The sequence below is a fragment of the Lolium perenne genome, chromosome 3 (assembly GCF_019359855.2).
Source record: "Lolium perenne isolate Kyuss_39 chromosome 3, Kyuss_2.0, whole genome shotgun sequence".
Classification (NCBI taxonomy): domain Eukaryota; kingdom Viridiplantae; phylum Streptophyta; class Magnoliopsida; order Poales; family Poaceae; genus Lolium; species Lolium perenne.
This window is the reverse complement of record NC_067246.2, coordinates 310,048,419-310,061,881: the sequence shown is the minus strand read 5'-3', so window position 1 is coordinate 310,061,881 and position 13,463 is coordinate 310,048,419. Positions and strand designations below refer to the sequence as shown.

The window sequence follows — 13,463 nt, the reverse complement described above, 5'->3', positions numbered from 1 at the left end:
TGAGGCTTCTCACATTGCAATCATTCTCAACATTTGAAGAATGGAAGACTATGATTGATTGAGATGGAAGGCAAACTTGACGGAAAGTAGATAAGCTCTGCGACGGCGATGCAACAAGTTAGCAAGATTTGCCGCACTTGAACATAAAGCCAATATTTTGTTTAGCTCGAACACATGAGCAAGCCCTCACGCGTGAGGGAAAATGTTGAAGTATAAGTTGTCGATCAAGTTTCTCTCTGCTCCCTTTCTGGTTCTTCTTCGTCCACCATTTCTCACATGATAGAAACCGAACATTCATGTTGTTTAGTTCTCTATTCTAATTCAGATTCCAAGTTCTTATAGTTTCGTATATTTTCATGTCCACCACTATAACTAAACCTCGTTTCTTTTTCTGAATTTATCTCATGTTCTTCCTTGGTCAGTCTCAGTCCTTATAGGTTCGAGAAAATCAGAATAAAATTACTAGAATTATGAGATGGTAGTGCACAAAAGTTGCGGTGCATGGACGGCACATTTTGTTTGTGTAGTGTTATGTAGGGTCGCCCAAACGAATCGGATCCGATCCGTACGATAAAGCGAGTGATGAAGCAGGAAGATTTTTGAGTCCAAATAAAAATCACCCGACGACTTGCTCAAACCCAGCCTGCCACCTCAGCAAATTCGCGACTCACCTTCCCCCTTCCTCTTCCTCTTCCCCCTTCGGAATTCCTCTCCCCTTTCACACCAATCCATCCTCCTCCTCCTCCTCCTCGCATCCGATCCCACCCCAGAGACACGATGGCGGCGGCGCCGCCCGACGGGCAGGAGAAGGTGATCGCGGCGGCTCAGCACATCGTCAAGTCGCTCGCCAACTCCAAGAACGCCGCCGACGACATGATCCGCATCCTCTCCGGCTTCGACAACCGCTTCTCCCACATGACCGACCTCTTCCCGCCCGCCAACCCCAACGCCTCCTCCCTGCCCGACTCCGTCGCCGAGGGCCACGACGACGAGGAGCGCTACGACCGGGAGAGGCCACTCGGCCACGGCCCCGACGACGACGACCTGGACCAAGAGAGGGACGCGGCGGTGGAGGACGCGATGCGCGTCGTGGAGCAGTGGGACTCCCCGGCCGCGGGGGACAGGCTGGTGTTCGAGTCGCCCGAGGACGCGGAGGAGTACCTCGCCGCGGCCGCCTGCCTGGTCGGCGAGGCGGGCCCGCGCGTCGAGTCGGCGCTGCAGGTCGCCATGGCGCGGCTGGAGGAGGAGTTCCGCCAGCTGCTGATCCGCGGTACCGTCTCGCTCGGCGTCGAGGACCTGCAGGCGTCCCTCCTCCGCCGCCTCTCGCTCACGGTGCCCGCCTTCAGCTCCGCCTCCTCCGTCGATCTCGACTGCCCCTCCTTCGCCAACCACGGCGGCGACGAGGGGGACGAGCCCGCCACCCCCGCGGGCCGGTGGAGCTCGGTCTCGGACGGCGAGATCTCGCCCTACCTCATCTCCCCCGACACCGTCGGCACCCTCAAGGGCATCGCGGACGTCATGCTGCGCGCCGGCTACGGGCCCGAGCTCTGCCAGGTCTACGGCGAGGTGCGCCGGGACACGCTCATGGAGTGCCTCTCCGTGCTCGGGGTCGACAAGATGAGCCTCGAGGAGGTGCAGCGCGTCGACTGGGGCGTCCTCGACGGCAAGATGAAGAAGTGGATCCAGGCGCTCAAGGTCGTCGTCCAGGGCCTCCTCGCCGAGGAGCGCCGCATCTGCAGCCAGATCCTCGCGCTCGACGCCGATGCCGAGGAGGAGTGCTTTACCGAGGCGGCCAAGGGGTGTGTCCTGCAGCTGCTCAACTTCGGTGATGCAATTGCAATCGGCAAGAGGTCCTCCGAGAAGCTCTTCCGCATTCTCGGCATGTACGAGGCGCTAGCCGAGTTGCTGCCGGAGCTCGAGGCACTGTTCTCAGGTGAGGCGAGGGATTTCATCAAGGAAGAGGCAGAGGGGATACTCGTGAGGCTAGGGGACGCAGTGCGTGGCACGATCGCTGAGTTTGCCAATGCGATACGCGGAGAGACCTCTCGCAAATCGCTGCCAGGCGGCGAGATCCACCCGCTCACGCGCTACGTCATGAACTATGTACGGTTGCTTGCGGATTACAGCCGCTGGCTGAATGATCTTCTCGATGGCTGCGAGACTGAGCTGGAAACTGGGGGTGACAATGCGGATATTACTCCTCTGGGACACTGCGTGCTCATACTCATCACACATCTATTGGACAAGATTGAGGATAAGTCCAAGCTGTATGATGATGAGGCACTGCAGAACATATTCTTGATGAACAATCTCTGGTACGTGGTGCAGAAGATAAAGGATTCGGAGCTCAAGTCTCTGCTTGGAGATAACTGGATCCGTAAGCGCCGTGGTCAGATAAGGAGGTACTCCACAGGGTACCTCCGATCCTCGTGGACCAAGGTATTAGCTTGTCTCAGGGATGATGGGTTGCCACAGGCCACAGGTTCATCGAGCGCACTCAAGGCTGCACTCAAGGAAAGGTTCAAGAGCTTCAACCTTACTTATGAGGAGCTATACAGGACACAGACAGCTTGGAGAGTTGTGGATCCCCAGTTAAGAGAGGAGTTGAAAATTTCCATCCAAGAGAAGGTCCTTCCAGCATACCGCTCGTTCGTCGGAAGGTTTAGAGGCCAGCTAGAGGGAGGAAGGAATTTCGCAAAGTATATAAAGTACAACCCTGAGGATGTGGAGAACCAGGTCTCTGATTTCTTTGAAGGGAAAAGATTGAATGCTTGATCAATCTGTCTACGTTTCAAGGTGAGTGCCACCCCCAGATTCTGCTCTCATAGATGGTTTATAGTATCGATTAATAGAAGGCTTTGCAGGCGTTTTTTTTTGCTAATTTGGATGCTAAATTTGCAAGATCATAGTGATACCTTGCACTTCAGTTGAGCATTTGGCATGACACTAACAATTACTTAAGAACCCAACTATTGAGATATTACAGAGACTGCACCACTATATTACCTTGCTAACTGCCAAAAGCACATTAAGAGTATACATCTTTATTGAGTATTTTTCAGTGTTTGTATCTAATAGACTAATAGTGACTAATTGTGATTTCTTTAAAAATTAGGCTCTTGAACTACTGCATATTTGAATCAGTAATATGGATTCTGTATAAACGACATATTTCCCCTGGTACAGAGAAATGGCTTTTAGATGGCATATTGTCTTCGTTAGACTATTATTAGCAAGTTAATAAAATTTCAAGGCTTATGACTATGAAAGCATGAAGTGGGAAAATGACCCAACAGATTATGACCTATTGCCTGTCATAATTGAGCGTTATGGATGATACTGAAAATTACTTATTAACCCAATTATTGAGATATTACAGAGACTGCACCACTATATTACCTTGATAACTGCCAATTGTAAAAGCACGTGAACAATATACATTTTTATTGCGTAATTTTCAGTGTTTGTATCTAATAGTGACTAATTGTGATTTCTCTAAAAATTAGGCTCTTGAACTACTGCATATTAGAATCATTAATATGGATTCTGTATAAACGACATATTTCCCCTGGTACAGCGAAATGGCTTAGATGGCATGTTGTCTTTGTTAAACAATTATTAGCAAGTCAGTAAAACTGCAAGGCTTATGACTATGAAGCGGGAAAATGTCCCAACAGATTATGACCTATTCCTTTTCATAATTGAGCGTCATGGATGATACTAAAAATAATTTAAGAACCCAACTATTGAGATATTACAGAGATTTCACCCCTATATTACCTTGCGAACTGCCAATTGTACAAAAGGACATCAAGAATATAAATTTTTCTGGTGATTTTGTAGTTTATCAATCAATATTCATGATGAACTCTTGAGTAATTTATAGTGTTTTCTATCTATTGGTGACAAAATGTGATTTACTGCATATTTGAATCAGTAATATGCCCTGTTGAAGAAATCGTCCTATTAACCAGTTAATTGGCCGATTAATCCCTGCTCAGAGGGTCACCGAGTAGCCAATAAACTGATTTATTGGCTGATTAACTTGTTAACTGGCTAATTAGCCTATTAATCCCTACTCACCAACCATCAACATTGATAATATGGATTATGTATAAGCAACATAATTTCCCTGGTGCAGTGAACTGTTTTTTAGATGGTATATTGTCTTTGTTAGACGAATTATCAGCAAGTCGGCTTATGAAGCAGGAAAACTCACAAACAAGTTACGATCTGTTGCTTGTCATGCCATAGTCATGAACTTACTTCAGCATGATCAACAAACTTAACAACCTGATCATTTATATGTTTAGGGATGTTCATATCAGTTTGGTGGTAACAAGTCCATGGCAAAGTTCATTCAAGGCGTGCTCTAAGGAACTTGCCCTGCCAGCATGCTTTTGAAGTTCGACGATGGAGAAATCAGTTTTGACTGGAGGAGCAGCATGAATGCAAAGCAACCTGAATCGAAGACTTTAGCTTGCCACCTTTGATTCTTTTCAAGGCAGGTTCTGACATTGGGCTTCCACTTGGGCTTTAGGACACTGTGGTGAGCTGTGTAACTGTTATTCTTACAGTTTACACGTATACTGTTGATTGTTGAATATTGTTGGATGGTCGGTGGGTTGCATTTTATGTACAATTTATACAGCAGTTCTGTTCACTTTTACTTTGTTGCAAGTTTTGTTATCTGCCTTTCAGTTGGTTGCTAACAGAAAGTATAGTAACTCATTGATGATAATATAAGGTATAGTAGCTTGTCGGATAAGTAAAGGGAAACGCTGATGATCACCCGGGGGATTAGAAATCTAATCCCCCGGCTCCTCCGTGCGACGCGTCCCTGCGGATGGAGAAAAGCGAGTGCACACGTGGTGGGGCCCATCGCTGTTTTATCCCCTCCCTTTGTCTATTCTCAGCGGCACACGAACATGGAGGTCGCCGGCTCCGCCCCGACCAATCGTGCCGCCGCCGTCCTTCTCCCAACCATTCGACCAGGACGACGCCGTCGCAGACCTCCGCGCCATCGCCTCCCGGATGGCCGCCGCCGGGTACGGCCGCGAGTGCGCGCAGGTGTACGCCTCCGTCCGCAAGCTGGCCGTCGACGCCTCCCTCCGCCGCCTCGGCGTCGAGCGCCTCAGCATCGGCGACGTCCGGCGCCTCGAGTGGGACGCCCTCGAGGCCAAGATCCTCCCGGCCGGTCGCCCGCTGGTCCCTAGCCGCCGCTCCCGCTCCTCGCCGCCGCGGAGGACTCCGGCAAGGAGATCCGCCGCCGCTCCCGCTCCTCGCCGCTGCGGAGGACTCCGGCAAGGAGATCCGCCATCGCTCCTGCTCCGCGCCGCCACGGAGGACTCCGGCAAGGAGATCCACCAGAATCTGCCACCTCTGCCGTGGGGCAGCTGTCATCTTTGAATCTGGCAGCGCCGCCACAGCCATGGGGATCCCACGGAGCTTGGACTGCGCCCACCGAACGATGCTACAATAATATATTGTTTTTGCTACTTTAGTTTGGCATTTATGCTAATATAGTATATATTGTTTGCTACAATTCTTTTTGGCGAAATTTGTCTTGCTACAATTATATTTTTCATCAATGCATAGTTTTCTACAATAGCAAAAACAAATTGCTACAATATTTGTGGTTTCTTGCTACCATAGCATATGTTTTTTGCTACCAATTCTCCGGCGAGGTTTCCGGCGATATCTCCGACGAGGTTTCCGGCGACGTCTCCGACGACATCTCCGGTGATGTCTCAGACTTTGCTACAATACCCGATTTTTTTTGCTACAATAGTACAACATTTTGCTACATCGCCTCCGGCGAGGCCTCCGGCGAGTCTCCGGCGAGATCTGTGTGTATAGTGGGTGAATTGTTGTTTGCTACAATTGGGTTAGTTTTGCTACAAACGAACCGTTTTTTGCTACTTTGGTACATTATGGTAGCAAAAGTGGGACTGGGAACTATTATGACACGTGTCACGATCTAGACGGTCGAAGCAAGCTGATCCAACGGCTGTCCACCCGGGGGATTAGAAATCTAATCCCCCGGGGGACGCTCAGCGTCGTCCATAAGTAAAAGAAGCTGCAACTTATCCCACTGGATCCTATTTTATGCATTCTTCTACCAACGATCATAGGGTGGTGTAGCAATTTCATGGGGCCTTCTACCGTTCTTAATCCCCCAGTTCATGGAATGGGCCTTTTGTTTTATGCAGATTGCTTCCTTCTATATACTATTAACTGTTCCGCTATTAATTCTTGTGTTGTGCTGCTACTTGATGGTGTTTTGCACCTTTTCTTATATCGCCTAGTTTTATGTGTGTCTGGGATCTTTTTTGTTCATGTAGTTGTTGCATGACCCAGAAGATAACATGCAGACATGTATGATATCAAAGTATTGGAGTGCCTATTTACAATTTCTTGTGTAATGTACAATTACATGTGGTTAGGGATAGGTTTACAGTTACAATCTACACACTTTTACTTCTGTGTAGACTCTGATATTGCCACTCAACTGTTTGAGGACGCCCTGAGAAGTAAGAAAAGGCCATGTAATGATACTTTGTGTAGGTTTATACCACCGCATTCAGGTGCAAATGTGTTATTCCTTAGCTTCATATTATAAGTTTCTTATGACATCTCACACATCTTGCATCATGCAAATGAACACTAATTTATCTATCAATAACTCTGGGGTCCTTTCACTCTGGTACATGATGAACAATTAAACCTGGCATGTCTACGTTCTAGTACTACTTGTGTTGAACTTTGTCAGCCTAGAACATAAACAGAGCCAGAGTGTTCATCCTTATGATAAGGTAGCTAGCTAGCAATGCAAGTGACGTGAATAAGGAGAGGTTTCTAAGGAGACCAAGGAGTGAACACTAGAGAAAACGAGGAATTAGTGTAACTACACAAAAAGGAAAATAAATAAACCCGAGAGAAATTGCTTATCCTGATCTTGCCTAGAAGGTACTAGGAAACTTGGCATTCAGACCCTGCTGTTCTGCGGCATGGGAATGACGCCGTTGAAGAAATCCCCGAAGTACCCTGGTGGCTCGTAGACGAGCTTGGCGATGATGTCCCTGAGCGTGATGAGCCCATCCAGGTTGCCTTCCTCATTGACGACGTAGACCCTCTGCCTCTTCTCCGCATCCAGCCTCAGGATGATGTCCTTCACCGTGTCCTCCTTGGTGCACGTGATGATGCTCATCTGCTTCTCCCCTGAGCTCTGCCTCGCGTTCGTGATGAACTCCTTGGCCGTCAGTGTCCTGCACTTATCAAGCAGCCATGTCTGAATGAAATTGTTTGTGGTGAAATGAGATTTCAGGGCAAGCCAGAAACTGTGCTGTGATGTGATCACCTGTAGTCTCTGTCGGACTCTGACGCCGTGAGGAGATGCTTGACGTCCTTGATCATGATGCTGCCGACGGGCTTGTCGACGCTGTCCACCACCGGGACGCCACCAACGCCTCGCTTCCTCATGTGCCGGAACGCCTTGAGGGCCGACTCGTCCTCGCGAACCTGCAGCAGATCATGTCGTTGGGTGCCGATCGAGACAGATAAGCGTGAGCATGATCATGCATGGATTTATGGGCACCTTGACGAGCCTGCTTGTCTTCATGATGGGTAGTCCGAGCTCGGAGAGCGTCTTGGTGCCCCAGTCCTCGAACCAGCTGAGTCCGACGCACTCGGAGAGCATGTGCACGACGGCAGCCTGCGTGATGATGTTGCTGATGGTGCCCTCGCCGATGTCCACGACGGGGAGGCTCTTCATCCGGTACTTGGACAGCAGCAGCAGCATGGTGAGGAACGTGTCGGAGCTCTGCAGCGCCAGGAACGGCGCCCACCGGAACGAGCCGGAGATGTCCTTCACCTTGGTCTTCCGGAACAGCTCCGACGACGGCAGCGACCCGAAGGCCTCAGCCACGGCCCCCTCGGCTTCCGACACCGGTGCTGTCTTGTTGTGTTCCTTGGCGCCGCCAGGGCCGTCGAGGGTGACGGTGCCGAGCTTGGCGGCGAGCTCGTCGGCGCCGAGCGCGGCGGCGGAGGCCTCGGACTGGTGCAGCAGCCAGACGGCGATGCCTGCGAACTCGACGATGCCGATGTAGCGGTCGATCCAGCTGGCGTCGTCGGGCGCGTCCATGTTGCGGACGGGGGCGCCGTTGATGCGGTTCCGAGAGAGGATGTCGACGGCCTCGGCGAGGGTGGCATCGGAGGGGATGTCGACGAGCTGCGCCCCGAAGGTGTTGGGGAAGGAGGAGACCGGGATGGCGTCGAAGCAGCTGTTGAGCTTGTCGCCCCGGCTGAGCTGCGGCTGGTCCAGGCTGTCCCAGATGTCCTCCACCCGCATCCCGATCTCCGCCTCCGGGCTCCACCGCGCGCTCCCCAGCGGCGTCTCCGCCGCGAACGCCGTCGACGACGCATCGTCGCCTTCCCGCTGCTCCGGCCGCGTCCGGATCTCGCGCCTCCCCTGCATGGCTCTCTGTATGGCCTCTGCTCCGCTAGCTACCACACGAGAGTCTTCTTGGCTTCCTCGTCGACGAGTGGCCTCGCGCGCGCGCGTTGCTTGGTCGCGTCTTCCGACCGAGAACGGTGGCGGGAGCGAGCGAGGTTTGCTCTGCCCGATTGTTTCGCGCCAGAATGACAGGGGAGGATGACAAGTGGTTCGCAGCCCGGAAGTTGGGCTCTCTACCTGACTGATGACATTGGATAACATTGCCAGAAATGTTTTTTTCCATCTTCGTAAAAAAAAATAAGGACATGGGCCGCTTGCTTAAGACGCATCCATATGGGCCTAATACACCTGCCAACATGTTCCGTGCCGGGCCGGGCCGGGCTGGAGATGGATATTTTTCCTAGCTCCTTTCCCAAGTCATCCAGTACGGGACCGACCGTGACAGCACGTGCCACTGGCAGGTAGGGACGAGCCTCGTAGGGCCCGCACGTCAGCGTCCGATTAAAGCGGTGCGATCCGCTCGTCCTCCTCTACAACAACAACTCCGGCTTCCCCGCCTCGATCCTCCCCAAATCGAAGAGAGGCCGCCTAAAACCCTAAGCCCCGCACCGGATCTCGCCGCCGCACACCGGAGCCCCGCCCGCCCGCGCCGCCGCCGCCATGGACATGGGAGCGATGAACGACCCGGAGAGGCTCTTCTTCTTCGACCTCGCCTGCAAGACCGCCAAGACCGCCTACGACGAGAACCCCCTCGACGCCGACGTAACGCCCCCTCCCTCCCTCCCTCCCTCCCCGCTCCAGCGGTTTGTTGTTCCGAGCGGACGCGGGTCCGATCACATCTGATCTGGTCTGATGTTGTTCTATTGTGATGTCTGCATCGCAGAACCTCACGCGATGGGGCGGCGCGCTGCTGGAGCTGTCGCAGATGCAGAACGGACCCGAGGGCCTCAAGTGCCTCGAAGGTATGCCTTCTGATTTCCGCACGTGCTTATGCTGATTGGTCTGTCGCTCTGGATTACTTGCTTCTATGCGGATATAGGGTGGCTTCAGTTGCCTCCTTGCAGAAATTGGAACCTGCAATAGATTGGGGCTTTCCTTTCGCTGTATACTTCCTTAACATTGTTATTATCAAGTTATGTGTAAGGGCCTTGGTTATGTCTTTTATGCACACCAATGCTTTAGCCTAAGGTATACCAGAGAAAAATAAGTTACTTTGATTTGTGGGAACATAGAACATGATTATGGTTAATTTCCTCTAAACGTTGCAGTATTTAGACGTGTAAGGGCCTTGGTTGTACCTTTTGTGCCCACTAATACTTTAGCCTAAGGTATACCAGACAAAAATTAAGTTACTTTGATTTGTGGGAACATGGAACATGATTATGGTTAATTTTCTCTAAACGCTGCAGTATTTAGATGTTTGGTATGATAGTAGCAACTACAGAAAGAAATAAAGAAGGAGGTAGTAGCGGTTGTGAATATATATGCATTAGGTGAAGACTACTAGTTTGGCCTTCGTATATGGTTAAGTGACTTCTTTGAGCGCACCATAATGTAGTGTGTTTTTGTTCCAAGCATGTGAAAACCTCTAGTTGTATTTGTTGTATGATAAGACTGTAGTTTTATTCCCAACATATATAGACCTACAGTTTCATTTGTTATGTGTGTGGATTATAAAACTGATGGTGTTGGTAGTGATTGCTTATACATCTGTAATGCAGATTTAGGGAGTAAGGAGTTTGTTCATGCTATGTCTAAGCTTTAAGTGCTTTATTCTTGTCCCACTTTCTTTTTTCAGACATGTGTTTTGTGTTGAACAAGAAGAATATTGAGATTTATCAACACTTTTCACATTGTTTGTATTGCAATACCAGTCCAACCCTATGCTGGCATACTCCAGTAACCTTCCAAAATCATTTGGCACAGGTTTATTTTGTTGTAGTTTTCATATATCATGGTTAAAAAAAGGTGCCATTCGCTTAAGGGCACCTAGGTGCTAGGCGGCAGTAAAACACCCAGCACTTAATCGTGCAACGTGTGCACTTTAAGCATGCCTAGCAAGAGCTTAGGTGAGCTAGGTGCTAGGCGCTTGGCAGAGGCAAAACTAAGAGATTTTTTTAACCTTTCATATGTTTGGCTGAGAACTTCTGTTTATTTTGGTTAATTTTTATGCTGGAAAGTCCTAGTACTGGGTTCTAATTTCAAAGCAGGATTATATGCAGGCATGTTTAGTGGAAGTCATAGTAGGTAAGTAATTGGACAAAATCTGGGACCTTCAAAAATCATTTGGCACAGATTAAAATGTAACTTCAATTTAGTTATAGTTTCCATATATATGGATGAGAACTGTTTGTTTGCTTTGTTTTGATTATTTGTTGATCTGGAAAGACTTTGTTCTAATTTCGTACTGAGAGCATTATTATATGCAAGCTTGTTCAGTGGAAGTCATAGTAGTTGCTAGTATTTCGAAGTTTGTTGATAGCCCCATAGCTTTTCATGGCTGAAAGTTTCAAATACCTAGGCAAATTCAAGTCCTTCTAAATCAAATCTGAACCGGTCAGATGTGAAGTATGTGCTGATCTAGTTTATTTCTTATAGATGCGGAGTCCAAGCTGGAAGAAGCACTGAGAATTGATTCCAACAAGGCTGATGCACTCTGGTGCTTGGGGAATGCCCTGACCTCCCGTGGATTCTTCACTTCAGACTCCATCCCGGCTAATGAATGCTTTGAAAAAGCAACTGGTTGTTTCCAGAAGGCAGTTGATGTGGTATGTGAAGTCTGCTTGAGTATTGTGGTGCATACGGACAGATTTTCAAATAAAATCATGCTGAAGGCTGACACGCGGGCCTGAGATCATATGGTTTAACTGCCATATGAGCTCAGTCCCACACAGATGCTTTTGCAAGGAATTTTTTTGTAAATATGCTTTATAAAGCATGCTCAGCTGGTATTTGAGGTATGTCCATGTTTCTTCTTTCTTGTAGGAACCAGCAAATGAGCTCTACAGGAAGTCATTGGAGCTGTCATCGAAGGTGCCTTTTGTTCTGTCATTATGCTCCGCAATATCTTTCCCCAGTTCTTATAATGCAATTATGAAATTGTACCATGTGATTCAACTATGTTAGTTACTCTGGTTGCAAGTTTTCTATCATGAGTGTATATCCTTTTATTTGATGTTGTCAGCATAATTTAGAAGTTGAAGCTATGAGAGTAACTGATTTGAACTTCCAATCTGGCTCATTGACAACAGATGAATTTCTAACTATCTGAACTATATGGGGAGATTTGAATCCTCTCTACTCCGAACCTGTAGTTTTTTTTAACCTAAATTAAACTCTGAAGTTTTCAGTTGTAGCATATTTGATTGTGCTTGCTTTTTTAATTGACTTAATGTAACATTTCTCCTGACAACCTCAGGCACCTGAACTGCATATGGAGATCCATAGGCAAATCGCATCTCAAGCTGCACAAGCACCACCCTCGTCCTCAAATGCAAGGGTATTTTGTTTGCCATTGTTTTGCTTACCTCTTTTAAGCTGATTACAGTTTCTTCTCTATGAGTTCCTATGTTTCTTATTATACTGATTTTATTGCCAAAGCATCCATAAATTTGCATTTAAACTATGTCGTCTGCACATACGCGCTGATCTGAATATATTCTTGTAGCCTTGTATTTGCCAACCGCCAATGTGCAGTGTTAACAAGAGGGTGAACATAAAATTTGTTACAATAGACAGTATCAATTTTGCTGAGAAATGAAATTGCGGCTCGATGAGCTCCTTTATTAAAAAAAAGGACAGGCAGTGAGTGAGTTAATGTATCTTTTTGTGTAGCTCTTGCTTCTTGGTTTGCTCATATACCATGTTATCTTTGTCATTTGTTGTGGCTAGTTGCCATTATTTTTGCATAACAATACTAGGTGTTAAGCAAGCATATTCTGCCTGCAATATGACCTACTTGCTCTCATAGAATTAACAATAAAGAGTAATATTTTCTCATCCATAGTGCTGACCTTATTGTTTGAAGTTATTTCTGTATGCTCTGCTCTGTACCTTGCTGTACCTAATATGAGAATATATACAACGTGGTTTGCAGCAATCGAAGAAAAAGAAGGACAATGACTTCTGGTATGATGTGGGTGGGTGGGCGATTCTGTGTGTTGGCTTCGCTGCTTGGATTGCAATGGCCAAAAACCAACCCCAACCGGCACCCCAGCCACCTCACATGTGATTTGGATCAACTTGGGAAAGAAGAAAACTGCAGATGGCATGCCTTTGTTGAAGTGCCTCAGACGTGAATCTTTGTAGACTTAGCTAAGTAATGGAGAGGAAATGGTGTTTCCATGTTGCTGTTTGGTTAAATTACAGTCTTCCTTTGCGGCCTTGATGAGGTTTGTCTTGTCATGGATATATGCTGCTGGATGTTTCCTTGCATGTTTATCGTATTTAGCGAAAACCGTTGGTACGTTTTGATCATTTCGTCCCTGGCTATACGGCATGTATTCCTCTGATAATTGTAAACGACCTTTGACGGGCACATGCTTGTGGAACCTATCAGCATTTCTATGGTGCAGCTGCTTTGTTGCATTTTTCAACATAAAAATGTGCCCCATGGAATTATCTGTTTGGGAGTTGGTTGGGACGCAACCGGCGCCGCACTGTTGGTGTAGCAGGGTGCGATGCATCCGGGTCTCCGGACGGGGAGCTCGCACATGCTCAGCTGGTTGCTAGGCATATTTTCTTCCCCGTGTGGGGGATGCTGCTTGAGAGGTGAGCATGGCTTGGGATTGATTGCTGCATGTTACTACTGGCATCTTGTTAATAATAGTCTCCATGTACCCTGTTCCTGCCAAATCAAGAAAAGCTCACCTCCCTGGCCTGCCCTACCCATCAACACGTCCACTCCATCATGGCTACTATGGAGATGATGATCCCATTCTCTCTTGCCTTGCCCAATCAGAGGGGTTGACAGCAGTGGCAATAACTGCAGGTACTGGTCTCCTCTCCT

The 13,463-nt window shown here is 48.3% G+C and overlaps 3 protein-coding genes across 3 annotated transcripts; 2 read left to right on the top strand and 1 right to left on the bottom strand.

Moving 5' to 3' along the window:
- The first annotated feature begins 624 nt into the window (after positions 1 to 624).
- On the top strand, positions 625 to 4,669 carry LOC127345409 (exocyst complex component EXO70B1). Its single transcript, XM_051371884.2, has 2 exons — positions 625 to 2,796; positions 4,314 to 4,669. The coding sequence occupies exon 1, from the start codon at positions 778 to 780 to the stop codon at positions 2,773 to 2,775; it is 1,998 nt and encodes a 665-aa protein (XP_051227844.1). The 5' UTR covers positions 625 to 777; the 3' UTR covers positions 2,776 to 2,796; positions 4,314 to 4,669.
- A 1,982-nt stretch (positions 4,670 to 6,651) lies between these two features.
- Positions 6,652 to 8,626, bottom strand: LOC127345407 (SNF1-related protein kinase regulatory subunit gamma-1). The gene is made up of 3 exons (XM_051371882.2): positions 7,598 to 8,626; positions 7,361 to 7,521; positions 6,652 to 7,268 (listed from the first exon to the last, which is right to left on the bottom strand). The coding sequence occupies exons 1-3, from the start codon at positions 8,474 to 8,476 to the stop codon at positions 6,989 to 6,991; spliced, it is 1,320 nt and encodes a 439-aa protein (XP_051227842.1). The 5' UTR covers positions 8,477 to 8,626; the 3' UTR covers positions 6,652 to 6,988.
- A 368-nt stretch (positions 8,627 to 8,994) lies between these two features.
- Positions 8,995 to 13,058, top strand: LOC127345408 (probable mitochondrial import receptor subunit TOM20). Its single transcript, XM_051371883.2, has 6 exons — positions 8,995 to 9,217; positions 9,339 to 9,417; positions 11,054 to 11,223; positions 11,441 to 11,488; positions 11,874 to 11,954; positions 12,552 to 13,058. Exons 1-6 carry the CDS (start codon positions 9,116 to 9,118, stop codon positions 12,684 to 12,686), a joined length of 615 nt encoding a protein of 204 aa, XP_051227843.1. The 5' UTR covers positions 8,995 to 9,115; the 3' UTR covers positions 12,687 to 13,058.
- Positions 13,059 to 13,463: the final 405 nt, after the last annotated feature.